General features: G+C 35.7%; 2 protein-coding genes across 2 annotated transcripts; both read left to right on the top strand.

Moving 5' to 3' along the window:
- The first annotated feature begins 4,495 nt into the window (after positions 1-4,495).
- On the top strand, positions 4,496-7,778 carry mterf1 (mitochondrial transcription termination factor 1). The gene is made up of 2 exons (XM_014985454.2): positions 4,496-4,571; positions 5,546-7,778. Exons 1-2 carry the CDS (start codon positions 4,569-4,571, stop codon positions 6,701-6,703), a joined length of 1,161 nt encoding a protein of 386 aa, XP_014840940.2. The 5' UTR covers positions 4,496-4,568; the 3' UTR covers positions 6,704-7,778.
- A 164-nt stretch (positions 7,779-7,942) lies between these two features.
- dus3l (dihydrouridine synthase 3-like (S. cerevisiae)) lies at positions 7,943-14,925 on the top strand. Its single transcript, XM_014985448.2, has 16 exons — positions 7,943-8,246; positions 8,891-9,000; positions 9,745-10,015; positions 10,115-10,466; positions 10,735-10,805; positions 10,901-10,996; positions 11,142-11,183; positions 11,897-12,049; positions 12,124-12,240; positions 12,918-12,983; positions 13,109-13,219; positions 13,549-13,645; positions 13,769-13,844; positions 14,088-14,276; positions 14,469-14,597; positions 14,675-14,925. Exons 2-16 carry the CDS (start codon positions 8,921-8,923, stop codon positions 14,745-14,747), a joined length of 1,923 nt encoding a protein of 640 aa, XP_014840934.1. The 5' UTR covers positions 7,943-8,246; positions 8,891-8,920; the 3' UTR covers positions 14,748-14,925.
- Positions 14,926-15,395: the final 470 nt, after the last annotated feature.

The following is a 15,395-nucleotide window of genomic DNA, read 5'->3' as shown; positions in this document are numbered from 1 at the left end:
CACTTGTTTCCAACTGTTTCCAGTTGTAATTTTCTCCAAATACAAGTATTAGTCTTTAGGAGTTACTTGATGTCACAATATGTTTTTTACATGCAAGAGCTTTCTGCAATAGGAGGAGAATATTCCTGAGTTGCTTTTTTCATCTGTCTGCCATTTTGGATTAACAAAGATTTTGTTGTTAAATGGATGGCCAGTAGTTTATAGTGTATTATATGATGCACTAGCGTCCATTCCAGTGGTCTGTGTGCATTTATAACATTAAAATCCACAAGAAACACAAGAAAATGTCTTTTAGATAGCTGTCCACTGCAGTGAGCGATATGCATGAAAGGGTTAAATTCGGAGAATATGGCTTTTTGCCTAGGGCACAACTGTGTCAGAGGGCAACACAAGCGCCAAGATAATATTTTAAAAATATCAGTTAAATACTCCATAAACAAATTTTCTTTTTTATTGAATTTACTTACCAATTTAATTAAGAACAACGTTACAGTGCTATTTTCCCTTTTTTTTTTGTAATCTGGACTGCATTTTATCAGCTCAATTTTAAACATCTAGACTCATCCAACTTGGACTGAACTACTTTTAACATACTCTTGTAGGCCTCTCGGATTTTCTGATTCAAGTTTACTCTGGATCACCAGAATCAGAGCCAAACATGGAGAAGCAGCAGTCAGTTTTTAATCTGGAACAATTTCCAGAAAATTGCAAAAATGCTGAAATCCTGAATTCTTTTAAATCAAGATAAAAAAAATATTAGTTGTCTTTGATTATTGTTACCTGAAATATCACTAACTATAGTCAGTATTCCAACCTTTCTTTACCTTTCTTCATTATGCCATTGCAATGTAATGTTTTGTTTGTTGGATTGCTGAAATGTTCTGTAGCATTACAAACATGAAAAGGAGTTTATTGTATTTGTGAAAGCAATAAAATAATTTTATTCTTTTCTGGCATCAAGACAACATAGACCTAAAAAAAAAAACTAAATAAAAAATGGCACCATATGAATTTGGTGAAATCTGCACTGAATTATTCTATAGTTTTCCAGATTAAAGAGAGTTTGGTGTTGTGAAATGCTTCAGTAAGATAAAACTATCTTTGAGATTTCTACTTTTATCTAAGAAAATATATATAACGAAATAATTGTTGATAGTCCGTTGGTGAAAAGCCTTAAAATGAATTCATATTTTATCATCTTCAACATTTCAGGAAGTCAGAGCATTAAACTCTCTTTAATCTGGAAAAGTATAGAATAATTCAGTGCAGATTTCACCAAATTCATATGGTGCCATTTTTAATTTAGTTTTTTTTTAGGTCTATGTTGTCTTGATGCCAGAAAAGCATAAAATTATTCCCTATTTTCCACACATATAATAAACTCCGTTCATGTTTTTAATGCAAGGCAAGTTTGAAGTAAATAAAACAGTATTTAAAAACATTAACTAATGGAACCCAGAAGGGGGATAGTCTATTTTCTCTGCAATATATCTTAAATAGATATACAATTTACCAGTTAGGTTTTTTTTTGTGTGTGTGAATATCTTATTTTAATAAATGTAGCTTGGTGATCAAACAGTTGGTATTTTAATGAGTAGCAAAACTCCATCTCCCCTTTTAAATATAAAAATTGCATCAACACACACCCATTTTGTCATGAAACATGCAATTAGCAGTAAAGTCGATTAATGACAACGACATGTCTGACTGTGATTCTCCGGCTTTGACTCCAGTTTCTGCAGCATGAATTCCTCTGTCTAGTTTCTATGGCGATGGGAGGAGAGGCCGCCAGAGCTGTCCCAGCTGAGCTTTCTTTTTAGGCAACATTATCTCATTTTAACATTAGCTGGTAAACAACTGGTAATTACCTCGCATTTTGTATGAAGATGTATAAATAGACTAACCCTGAGCTCATTTCTGATGAAAAAAGAGCAACATCCTCCCCAAAGAAGGAGTCATTAAAGGTGCCGTGGCTAAAAGCCTGCAGGTAACCTGAGAGACTGGCATCAGTTTCTACAACAGATGGGAGTGATACAGGAAAAGACCATCAGCATTTTCTCTAACAGACTCCAAATTAGGTAAATGTTAGAATAATTAGATTATGTTTTACAATTAAAAGCAGGTTTCATTATTTTGAAGATGATTTTGGGAGATGTGGGTTGCAGTTGTTTGGAAAAAAATAATGGGAACTTTTGCAAGCATTTTTCAAACATGGTGGTTTATTTTTTACTAATGTGAAACATAGCTGACCTACGTATTCATTAAAAAACTAAAAATATATGTTAATTGATTATTTTAAAAACTAAATAAACATTCACACTACCTCATTTGTCACTTATTTCTTGCTCAGGTGTATAGAAAACAGTGCTAATTTTTTATATTATCTTTTACATGCTTTATATTGTTGCAACCCCCAATGTTTACAGAAACACTGATATCTAGCTGGTAAATTTACGAATAAGAAAAAAAAAAGAGAACTATGAGAATACACAGTTGTTACTTTAATACAAATATAAAGTTTCATTCTGTTTTGAGACGTACCTGCAGTGGCTGCAGTGGCAGCTGGAGAGGACTCTCTGCGTCTTCGGCTGACCGGCGCTGAACAACTTATAGTCTGGCAGATCTTGAATTCCACCCATCGTCTTTTGGACATTTTTTTATCCGCACACTCCCACCTGGGGACACCTGCTGCTCGAGCAACAGCGTCTGCGAGTAACCACCAGCATCTGAAAGTTTCGACACTTCTTAAATTATTCAGTCGCTCCGGTTGTGTTCTGTGTCTGCAGTTACCCAAGCAACTTTACAAAAAGGACCTCAACAAACGGATCAAGACGGAAGTCGATGTAATATTAAAACCATGTTGCTCACAAATTCATGCATGACCTAATTTACATCTTTAAGGAACAAAAGTCAGAAGAGCTTCAGAGGAAGTAAGAGGAATATCAAACCTCTGAAAGAGTTCAATTAAATTATTTTTTACATAATATTAGTCCAATAAATTTGCTTAAAATGTAAACAAATTTGACATATTTGATTAAAATCATTTGGTGGGTAAACAGTAAGATGTGTTTGAAATGTAAACTATTACCCCAACTTTTCAGTCTAATGTCAAAGTTTTTCTGCATACAGTTTTAATTAAATTAAAATAGGTAAGCGCATATTGACACCTCTTTTAGTTTTCCAAGGAGTTAATAATTTTATTTAAAAAATACAGTTGATTGATTGTCTGGTGGTATCAATTTCAAGCTAACAATAAAGATGAAGACGTCAACAGCAGTTTCTCATTTCAGTAAAAATTAGAAAAACATCTTTATTAGATAATTGCATATTTTTCTTGTCTCATAAGTCAGTAAAATGCAGTTTTTAGTGCTTACATCAAATGTTTCCAATTTCACAAAAGCAAATAACTAACCTTTAGTTGCCTTAAATTTAGCTAATATGCTCAATTTGTATTACAACATGAGAAAACAGATCATAATTGAGCTTCAAGTTTACATAAAACATGAAAGAAGCAGGATTATCTCTCACAATAATGGACACTGTCTGAACTGTTCATGCCAGAAACAAAATGCTGCTTTCTATGCTGGTAGTGCAGAAGAGGTTGTGTCTGAAACTTGGGTCACTTCAGTAGCAGAGCAGCAAAGTGAACGCATAATGTAGCCATCTTTCACTGTGCTGTAAAATATTCATAAGTGGTGGGACTCATCAGTAAGAGAGGCAGTCGAGTCAATAGGTTTTTCAGCTGTGAACTGCAGCACAATGCTTTCTGATGTGCCTGAAATGAATCAAGCTACCTAAAACAGGGGCTTTGATGTTGCTCGTGTGAAATCAAAATACAACTGAAATTTGATTTAAAATTAAAAGAAAAAGTGAGGTTTCAAGCAAATTGCACATATATAAAATAAATAGCACATATAAAGTGGGATGGACTGATTTTGTTAAAATAAAACCCCCCCCACAAATTCTAGAGAGATTTACAAAATGTTCTAAAATCTTTTTTTTATCTGTAAAAAACATGAAGAATGTTCAAAGCTGTCATTATTTATAAGCTTGTGTGTGAAAAACTAACCTCTTAATTCAGTAGTTTTCTGTAAAATATTTTTTAAAAGGCCCGAATTCTGAGAACAAATTAAAATTTTTTCAGTGGCCTCAGTCCTGTTTCCCCGCTTGTTTCTGTAGGAATTATACAAATGACTGAAAATGCTATAGTGCTTTTTGAAGGTTTTTTAAACCTAAAAATAATTAACTTCAATGGTTAACGTCGTCATGTCTCAATACGGAATCGTAATAAGTGTCCTAGAATCCCTTTTTTTCTTTATAAACGTTCATGTTCACGTTAACTTGAAGCGACAAGTCTCACAAAGCGACAAGTCTCACTGTCCTTTGCTGCGACCTGCTGGCGAAAACAACAAACTGGGAAGCAAGTTTAAACTCCGAAACGCTAGAGGGCGCCAGCTTCGATAAATTCGTTTCTCAAATTCAAAATCTCGCGTGAGCTCCTCCAAGTTCTCGCATCCACTGGTACGTTCAAAAGGTATAGTGTGAACAGTAAAGTCGAAAAACGGAATATGGTATGTTCTTTTTAAATTTTAAAACTAAAGAAAGACTGTCAAGTGTTTTTGCTAAATATAGCAATTCCCACAATATCAATAAGGTTTAAATTACCCTGGTGGAAGGCACGCAAGCAGCAAACCGACGGTGTTGTTTTGAATTTAACTTTTACCAAATGTGGTTTTAAATTCAGATTTTTTTTAACAAGACGTGAAAAAACTTTGCTTAACCAGAATTTCACATCAGATTAGCTTTTCTGGTTTCAGTAAATCCTATTTTTTTGATTGGGTAGATGCTGTGTGTCACTTCTAGAAAGTACATTTTCCAGACTCTCTAAATTAAATTTGTCTTACAGCTTAAAAATAATAATAATAAATTATCATTGTGATATCATAATTCAGCATAAGTTGTTGATAGAATAGAAGTAAAAATAATGCTTATTTGTATTTCCTGCTTTCTTACTAAAAGTAAATAAGACGTACATATTTACAGAGTTTTTCAATAAATATTAATATCCCAGCCCTTCAACTTTTGCAGCCGTTTCAGCTGGATGTGTTTTGGTGTATGTCGTACCAGGAAGTTGATAATAATACTACTCTTTGGAAAAGTTTTAGAAAATTCATGTGTAGTTTTTGTTTTGTTCACTTCAAAGCAATGCACTGCTGTGCTGGTCTGTTACATATAATCCCAATAAATAGTTTTAAGTTTGAGTTTGTGATGTGACAGAATGTGAAAAAGTTCTAGATTTACTTCTTCGCAATATTTGGAAAGTGTAATTTTTAATTAGTTACTGTTAATGCACAGAAGTAAATTTGAATCTTAGGAAAATTTAAATTTCTTAAGGACCTGAACAGAAAGGATAAGTAAACATTAAAATAAACAAGTCACTTTATTATAGCTTACTTACTTACATTACTGTTTTTTTTTTTTGTTTGTTTTTTTTACCATTTATAACCAAAGAAATGCCATAACATGGATCTCTGGTCCCTTTCAGGAAAAAATAGCTTCAGTTTCTGGTATAAGGACCCTTATTCGTATCCATCATTCGCTCATTCTGCAGAAGAGCTTTAGGCATTCACTGCTACAGCTAGCATCAACCTGCATCACCCCGAGGCATTGCAGTGGCAGTAATGACCCATCATTGCCATCAGACACAGAGAATAAATCTCTGCTTGAGAACCTATATGTGTTGGGAGTGGACATAAAAATGGCACGCCAGCGTCAACCAGGTGTTCTTCGAAAGTCCTTCACCAACGAGATGTGCCTCGCTCAGTTCCTGCAAGAAAAAGGCGCCAGCCGCAAAGTTATCGCCAGCATCGTGTCCCGTTATCCCCGCGCCATCACGCGGTCACTTGATCACTTGGAGGAACGCTGGCAGCTGTGGAGAAACGTCTTCAACACAGACGCCGAGATCGTGAGCATCCTGGACCGCTCACCCGAGTCTTTTTTCCGTTCTAGTGACAACGATGACTTGAAGAAGAACATCGCTTTCTTGATCTCATTGGGATTAAACTCCAAAGACCTTCGTCGGCTGCTGACCACAGCGCCGAGGACGTTCTCCAACACCCTGGAGCTGAACAAACAGATGGTGGAGTTTCTTGAAGACATCTGTCTGGAGCTGGGTGGAAAAAATCCTGAACAATTTGCTACAAGTATAATATCTAAAAACGTGTATCTTCTAATCAAAAGTACTAAAAGAGTCGGGACCAACATTAACAATCTGAAAACCTCTCTGACGTTAAGTGATGCCGAACTGCTAGCACTTCTGCAGGGAAAAGGAGTAGACATTTTGGTCCTTTCCAACGACTGTCTGAAGAAAAACATCCACAGCCTTGAGAAGAAGATGTCCTTGCTAGGCCTCAAAGAAAGCGACGTGAAAAAACTAGTATTAAACTACCCCAACATTCTCTACATCGGCGCAGCCACTCTGAACTCCAAACTGGACTGTCTTCTAAAAGGAGGAATAACAATAAAGCAGATTTTGGAGAAGCCAAAAGTCCTGGACTACAGCATCCAGAACATCACAGAGCGACTGAAGGAGCTGCAGAGAGTTGGATATGACTTTGAGAAAAATGGGATCAACATCCTGGACTCCAGCAAGAAACGATTTGTAGCAAAGATAGAAAAACTTTCTGGAGTTTCTGAGGAGTGAATGCAGCAGATTTTACTGTGATAAAATATAAAAGATACCCATCCATGTACGGCTACATTTATCTGCACCCCTAGTAAAGATATGTAAAAAGTCTTATGTACAGTAGGATAATTTTACACACACACACACACACACACACAAAAAAAAAATTCAGTCTCTAATATCAGTCCATTAAATTTTGGGATAAAGAAAATAATAAGAAATAATAAGAAAATAATTATTTTAACAGCTCTTTTAAACGTAAAAGTAATCATAGCAATGTCTGTATTTTTATAAGTTGATCAAATATTTTAAAGATGATGGTGAAATACCTAGAATCAAATTCAAGGCTAATTTTTAGCACAGCAAAAAGTGGCATCTTAACCTCATCAAGGTTAAGATGCCACTTGATGAGGTTAAGATGCCAACCTGCCAAACATGTTTGTTTGGCAGGTTTGTAAAGAAAATGTTTTTTTCCAAATGTAAATATTGTAAGTTTTATAAAACCGAGATGTTTTAATTGTTTTTTTTTTTTTTTTTTTTTTTTTTTGTAATTGGGTTTTATAATAACCACCCAGGATTCAAAATAACGAAGAAATGTTTCACCATACACAGAATGCACCTTTATCCAAAGTCGTCTCAGTCCCCAAATCTAAATTCTAAACAAACAAACAAAAAACTACCTGGGATGCTCCTAAATGTGGGTTTCTAAGCATTTTATCTGTTATCCAGTGACACATTTCTTTATTTGATGCATTTTATTGCATTATTGCTCTGTATTCAATAGGGTTTTAATGATTATTCTGAAACATTACATCCATAAGTTAACGTGTGAGTCATTCTTTGCCTCTTTAGCAGTCATTTCTGATTGTAAAAGGGAGGTTGCCATGTTTGACAGGTCAACGCTCCCTCAAAGATTCAGTTAATTCCAACACACCACTGTTGTAATAATCTGTATACACATAAGAATCTCTCACAAGTGGATATTTTTGACTTTGCCCAAAGAAACGTATAATTTCTGTAGCTTTATTTAAATCGTTTCAGGTGCCTTTTGCTGTTGACTCACAAACAAAATAAAGTAATTCTTAACAATTGATCATGTTTTTAGCATGTTACTGCTTATTATGAATAATTATTTCTGTATTAGCAAAAACAGACATGCACTTTGTATGCTAACTTTTTTTCATTTCTGTTCGAAATTTATTTATAAAAATATTTTTCAAAATAGATAGTTTGTCGGAGATCTCCATGCGGAACCAATCTTTAGACGTTCTCTCCGGGAATAATTAAACTGATGCACATCGGTTACCACAAGGTGGTGAAATTTAACTGCACTGTTTGCATGTTAGAAAGTGAATTAATATAGTCAATGTTATCTGTACCGATTTTCTTTGCGGTTGTAGCTCCTAACGAGACAGGTTAAGCTTTTTATTGAACATTAAGTTAACTGCTAGCTTGCGGGAAAACGCGCTTTAATTTGTTAGCTTGCTAGCAGAGTTTTGAGTTAACTACTGCTGGAGCAGTTTATGTAACTAACTATTTTGACATCTTGATAAAGAAACAGGTAAGTGAAAGACTTTGTGGACTGTTATTCTAATTAACTTGACATGTAAAGATGTTTTAGTTTTGACTGCGTTTAAGTGTATCATAACAAAATGGAGCTTTGCTACTAAAACTAGGAGCAGCTAGGTGCAAGTTAAACGTGTTCAGACTGAAGATAAATAATCAGAATCAAATCTCCAGCATAATTGGTATAGTGGGAACTAACAAATGCTACGAACACACACATAAAAACGTGAAAAAATTGCATTTAAAAGACTCCTAAAATCTCTTAAATTATTGTGTATCTATATAATAGTAACTGATTAGAAGTTAGCGTTTATTTTTTAAATAGAGAAACTGGAACTGTATTATTTTTGTGCTACAGTCAGAAGGTTAAGTTCATCTTGGTAAATGTGATTGACATGGTTCAAGAAATTTCACAAACATTTTAAGTAAAATCCAGCACAACCAAATGCCTTTGAAAGTCATGTAAATAGTGCCCAACTCTGTGTAATTTAATCTAAAATCTTTCTAAAAACAGAGTGGCATATGAAGCAAATTTCCAATTATTACATCTACAAACCACATCTGTTTGGTAGCATCCTTTTCATGAAACACTCAGTTATATTCTGCTTCATCTGTTTATCTTTTATCGAAACATTTCAGAGTGAGAATAGGGAGTGAGTCTTTGACCAAATGATGGAGGCATCAGCGGAAGATGCCACAGAAACAGCAACACATGTAGCTGTAAAAGGTGAAGCTGCTATCAAACAAGAGTAAGTAACTTTCATCAACACTGGACACTAGAGGGAGCGCTGTACTGTACTTAGATCAAAGAGTTTTTACTTTTGTCAAACCCAGTTATTTTTTTTATCATTGTCTACTTATGCAGAATGGGATAAGTATTTGCACTGTCAGTAGTATTTGGGAATTTTTCAGTACGCAGTAGAAGCTCTTGTTGGTTTAGTTTAGGTGGTGACAATTTTTTAATTGTTTATTGTGCTTGTTTTTCTCACTCAAAAAAGAAAAGCATACTAAATCTTGTAAAAGAGTTTTACAGGCTTCCCACAGCCTGGAGTTTGATTTAAATGTCTTAGAAATCTACATAAATATAGGGGGAAAATACAGTAATGTGAAACCGATTATGTAACATAACAGGTTATATTATATAAGGAATGAGAAGCATTATATATATATATTCATCACTTTGAATTTGAGGTAAAATGGACAGAGAACTCTGTAAATTTTAAGGCGATGTGAAATTTTGATTTGGGAAATATGTAAGAAACCTCCTTAAAGGGAAATTGCAAACATTCTGTTGACTGCTAATGTTTTTTTTAAAATCAGAGTTAAGAAAAACAACCTATAGCCTCATAGAGGCTCATATTGTGATTTATTTATTAAAGGTTTTCGGCTTGTATTTTGGCATTCTTGACAAATCTTTTTAATGTTGCTTTTGGATCTGTTTTAAAAGTATTTTAAAACATATTTTTAAATTACTTTTTTCTTTTTTTTTGCAGATTCATCACCACCAAAGATGCATTTCATGGCTTTCTGGATTCAGAATGGCAGGGCTCCAAAGGAGAGAAATCCGCTGAAAATGAGACGCCACAAGAGAAAAAGGATCCCTCTGTGGACGAACCTGAATGTAAAAAATCCAAACTGGACCATGAAGATGTGAAGAAAACAGAAAAACGGGATAAGAAAAGATTTCGTGGTCAGAATAAGTCGAGGCCACACATAAAACCCACCACTTATGAAGAAAAGCGACTGTGTTTGTCAGTCATTCAGGTAGATTGAACCTCCTCCTTTTTTTAAGATGCAGTATGCAATCCTTTCAGATTCCTGTAAAAATTTATTATTCTCTTGACTTTTTTTAACCATTCCTAGAAAAACGGTGAATGTAAGTTTGGGGACAAATGCATCTTTTACCATGACGTCGCCGAGTACTTGGCCAATAAGCCTGCCGACATCGGGGAACGTTGTTACCTCTACGACACATTTGGAAAGTGTGAATACGGGCTTGCCTGCCGCTTCGCCACGGCGCACACTACAGCTGACTTTAAAACCATGGAGAAGGCAGAGCTGGTCAAAGCTTACGAAGGAAGGACTTTGGTGAAGAACAGCCTGAGTAAAGATCTGCAGTATCGCCTGAGGAAACGTTCTGTCACCTTCAAAAAGTCAGAGGAATACCTGAAAATGCTTTCAGACAACAAAGATAAGAAGGAACAGCAGAGCAATGGTAAGACGCAGAACTGTTTCTGTTTATAAGAGTCCAAACTGTCCTGCTCTCACAATCTAAGGGAGCGGCTTTAAAGAACACGTTATTATGACTGTCAAACCAATTTTACAAACTAAAACTTATTTTTTGACTCAAATAACTAACAAACACTCATTGCAGCAGCATGTTCCTTTTACTGGAAGTAAATAACACAAACTATTTGCAAAACTGAAAATGTTGCTTCAACTTGACAAATTTAAATGTGATAATTCCTTTTTTTATTATGCAGGTGATGTTTGTACAGCAGAGGTATCTGCAGAGCCAAAAGAAGAAATTCAGCATGTTTCTACGGAAGAATCGGTACACCCTTATTCTCTTAACTACATTTGCTGCAGAGTGTCTCATTTATTATGTTTTTAGGGGTGTATAAACTTAAATGTTTGCTCTGTAATTAGCTGCCCACCTGTCCAGATATCCAGCCGCCAGTAAAGACTGTAGGCCCGCTAACTGATGCAGACGTTATCAAACTGCGGCCCTGTGAGAAGAAAAAGGTAAATGTCAGCCAAACTTTACTCCAAAGTTCTTCTTTTAATTAAATAACACTACAGGTTTTCCAGAAGTACTAGCAGAGACATATTTAGAAAGTTGGGAGTATTTTTTAAGTTTTGTATTAAAAGTTATGTCTATATGTTCAAGGTGGACTTCAAAGACAAGCTCTATCTTGCTCCTCTAACAACTGTAAGTAAAAACAGTACTCATTTAATTTATGTTTAATTTTTTATAAATATAAACTTTGTGTTTTTTGGGATTTTATGTGGTGGAGTGCAATTATTCTTGCAATTAAGTCAGAAAGTTTAGCACTTCCTTTACTCTGATACTTTAGTGTGAATACAATTCCTATAGTAAGACGTGGTGGTGGTAGTGTCATGATGTGGGATTGTTTCTTCTATGTTTCTTACCATGTTTCTTCTATGGTAAGAGTTAGCTTCTCCTTTTTAGCTTAGATGAAGCTAAAAAGAGAGTAATCTTACATGTACAACAACCATAAATAAAAAACTAGAGCAAAATTGAAGTATAATAATGTGTTAGAATGGCCTAGTCAAAGTCCAGACGAAAAACTCATTGAGAATCAGTGGCAAGAAATTCAAAAAAACGATTTTTTTGGATCCTTTCTAACCAACCTAATTATGAATACAGGGAAAAAGTTGTTGCAGTGAAAAGTGGTTCTGCCAAGCATCAACCTGAACATAAATGCACTCCACACTTTTAAGATTCTTAAAAACAATGCACAAATATAGAGTGTTTAGTCTGTCGCATAACATCTAAACAAACATATTTTAAGTGGTTCTAACATGGCTTAGGGTGTATAAATAGCGCTACAGGTGACTGTAAACCCTGACTAAGCCGCCATATTGTTTACATCAAAATTGGTCTTTTTTACGTCTCGTCAGTGTGGGAACTTGCCTTTCCGTCGTGTGTGCAAGCGCTTCGGCGCAGACATCACCTGCGGGGAGATGGCCATGTGCACGAACCTGCTGCAGGGGCATCAGTCAGAGTGGGCCCTCCTGAAGAGGCATGAGAGCGAGGATCTGTTTGGTGTTCAGGTGATGCTTTTCCCACTTCGGAGTTCAAGCGCAGGTTTCTGTGACTGGATGTGAAGTGTGAGGTGTTGTTCCAGGTTGAAGGCTGTTTCCCTGACACCATGACGCGGTGTGCGGAGCTCATCAACAACTACACCGACGTTGATTTTGTGGATATCAACTCAGGATGCCCCATTGATCTGGTTTACAAGAAGGTGAGCTCTTATTTAACCTCTCTGTTCTCGTCAGATTAGTTGGGATTTTTCGTTTTGGCGTTAACATTTCTGATTCTGTCACTTTGAAAATTGCGGCCCGGTTTTGTCGAGCCTCATAACAAACACAAATTAAACATCAAGAGCTACTATTTTATGGCAGGAACCAGGGCTGGACAATATGACTGAAAAAAACTTTCAATGATTACTGATTAGTTTTTGTTTTAAATATCTGAAATACTACCAAACTGGTGTCTTGACATTTCCTGTTTTATCCACAGTTGTTACTCCACAAAGATGTTTTTTATCTGTAGGCAGTTATGAGGCACAGTGGCAAAACCTTAAACTGTTTCTGCGTCAGTTACTCAACAGATTGTTGCTAGGTAACCAAGGAATGAATGAGTTGCTAGGTAACCAAGGAGTGAGGGAGTCAGTTGATTCCACAATCTTTTCTTTAGAGCTGCTAAGGTCTTTCCTCTGCCTACATCTCCCAAAATGCTGTGTGATTCTGGTTCAGAGTTCAATGTACATTTTGTATATTCAATATTGGATATTCTATCAGACATATTATTTATTGATATTGATCACGTGTCTGTAGCGATAATCATTGTTTTGATCTATTGTCCAGGACTAGTAGAAACTATTAAACTCATTCACAGTGGTTTTTGTTTGTGCTTCAGGGTGGAGGATGTGGCTTGATGACCAGAACCAGAAAATTTGAACAGATAATCAAAGGAATGAATTATGTAAGTACAGAGTATTTATTTATTTATTTTTTTATGTTTGCTGCTAGTTGGCATGAAATAGTGATTTAATATTAACGGCATTAAGAAATTGAACAATTTAATGCAGTTCTTGTTTCTTTCTAAAGGTCCTAGATGTCCCTGTAACCGTCAAGATCCGCACTGGTGTTCAGGAGAAGTCCAACATCGCACACAAACTCATCGGAGAAATGAAGAACTGGGGCGTCTCCATGGTTACCGTGAGTCTCGTCTTAAATGACTCGAAATGAATTTGACAATGGCTTGTTTTGAGGAGAAATCTCATAAGAAGAGAAATTTTACTAAATTCTCATATTAAAAGAATTTCAAAAACTAACAATTGATTAGAAATTTGCAGTTTATTTGTTATTCAATAAAGTTTTAAGCGGTAGCCAATTAAAAATTTTATTTTTATGAATTCCCAAGTGGTTTCGCCTCATCTGTAAAGTCTTATCTTCTCATGCATCATGTTTTCCTTCTCCACCTCTATGTTTGTTATTTTTATAGACATACTGCACATACCACTCATAATGACGGTGTTGTTTTGCAGCTGCATGGCCGATCGAGGGAGCAGCGCTACACAAAGTTAGCTGACTGGGATTATATCAGCACATGTGCCAAGCTGGCCGACCCTGTTCCACTCTTTGGTGCGTCAGTTTGTTTTTTTATTTCTATGGTGGAGGAATCTGAGTGTTGACATAAAGCCTGTAAAACCTTTTATAGGTCTAAGGATGTGGTTTTTCTGATGTAACTTGTTTTTGTTGGTCCAGGTAATGGAGACATTCTGTCTTATGAAGACGCAGTGAAAGCCAAAGAGACCGGTGTTTCTGGCATCATGATTGCAAGGTTTGAATTGTTTACATACTTTAATGAGAAAGTAATGTGAGCCACTGGATTTACAGTCATGATGAATGAACTAACCCTCTTTCAGTTTTACTGTTTTTACTTGGGAATTACTTAAATCTGTTTTATCGCTTCTATTGGATTTAAAAGGGAAAGTAGTTTAAACTAAGCTAAAACTAAAAAATAATTAATTGTAAATATTCTTAAGTTGTATCATTTTGTTTAATGTTGTATTTGTTTTCTCAGGGGTGCCCTAATCAAGCCTTGGATCTTCACGGAGATAAAGGAGAGCCGACACTGGGACGTCTCGTCCAGCGAGCGGCTGGACATCCTCAGGGATTTCACCAACTTCGGGCTGGAGCACTGGGGCTCCGACACCCGGGGCGTCGAAAAGACCCGAAACTTCCTGCTGGAGTGGCTCTCCTTCATGTGCAGGTCTGCAACATCACCATCATACTTTTAAAAATATTTTTCACCTCCATTGAACTTGTCATATTCATACCTTTTAATATCCTAGTGAAACAATCATGATAAAATTTCCTGTATGTGATGAGAAGTTCTTATTGGTTGGTGTGTATTTAAACGTATCAGTCCTTAAGTATGAACTGCTGTGTTTTTTTTAAATAGATATATTCCTGTTGGCTTGTTGGAACGAGTTCCTCAAAAGATCAATGAGCGGCCGCCGTATTACATGGGCAGGAACTACTTGGAGTCGCTGATGGCCAGTCAGAATGTTGACGACTGGATCAGGATCAGGTAAGAGCCAGAACATTTAATTAAGTGACATTCTTATTGTTAAATTGTAATAAAAATCTTCTGTATTGTTGTTTCAGTGAAATGCTCCTCGGACCTGTCCCGAAGAATTTCAACTTTTTACCTAAACACAAAGCAAATTCCTACAAGTGATTTTCTTTGAGTGACGCGACTAGAAGAGTCTGTTTGTTTTATTTTATTTTATTTTATTTTTTTGGGTGGTTAAAAAAAAAAAAAACTAGATAATGGAAAAATCTTTTATAAATTCCAGAGACTACTACTAATCTTGTTTAATTTGCTTTGTGAAGCAGAATAAAGGAGTTGCACTTGAGGTGTGGTTGTTTTCTTTTCAATGGCATTTAGAAAGAAAATATTTTACATCAGGACAAAGACACAATAATCCCTGATGATCCGCTTGTACTTCTTTTTACTCATGTGTAACAATTTTGGAAAAGGTGCTTTTATTTTTTATTATTATAATGTTTGAAATTTAATTGTAAATACATGCAGCTGTGAATGTTTATTTTTTTTAGTGCATACAGAGGAGTATTCTTTTTGACAAGTTCAGAACATTTTTTGTAAATGTTAGAGCAGATATTATTAGTCACAGGGTTTCTCTTATCTGCTAGGGCAGTGTTTCTCAGCCCTGGTCCTCACCGCCCCCCTGCTCTGCATGTTTTAGATGTGCCTCTATTCCAGAACAGCTGATTCAAATGATTGCATGACCATCAAGACTGCAGAAGCCTGTTAATCACCCAGAGATACAATTCAGGTGTGTGGCAGAAGGGAAGCACCTAAGAC

This window comes from Poecilia mexicana, unplaced genomic scaffold (genome assembly GCF_051168715.1).
Source record: "Poecilia mexicana isolate PSO_F unplaced genomic scaffold, ASM5116871v1 scaffold_11, whole genome shotgun sequence".
Lineage (NCBI taxonomy): Eukaryota > Metazoa > Chordata > Actinopteri > Cyprinodontiformes > Poeciliidae > Poecilia > Poecilia mexicana.
The sequence above is the reverse complement of the archived record's forward strand: the minus strand, read 5'-3'. Positions and strand labels throughout refer to the sequence as shown.

What these genes read in the sequence shown, in the direction of transcription:
- dus3l (XM_014985448.2), top strand. Translation starts at nt 8,921, where the DNA reads ATGATGGAGGCATCAGCGGAAGATGCCACAGAAACAGCAACACATGTA. An exon ending in ATGTTTCTACGGAAGAATCG is followed by an intron (nt 10,806 to 10,900) that starts GTACACCCTTAT and finishes CTCTGTAATTAG; the next exon opens with CTGCCCACCTGTCCAGATAT. An exon ending in GGCCCTGTGAGAAGAAAAAG is followed by an intron (nt 10,997 to 11,141) that starts GTAAATGTCAGC and finishes TATATGTTCAAG; the next exon opens with GTGGACTTCAAAGACAAGCT.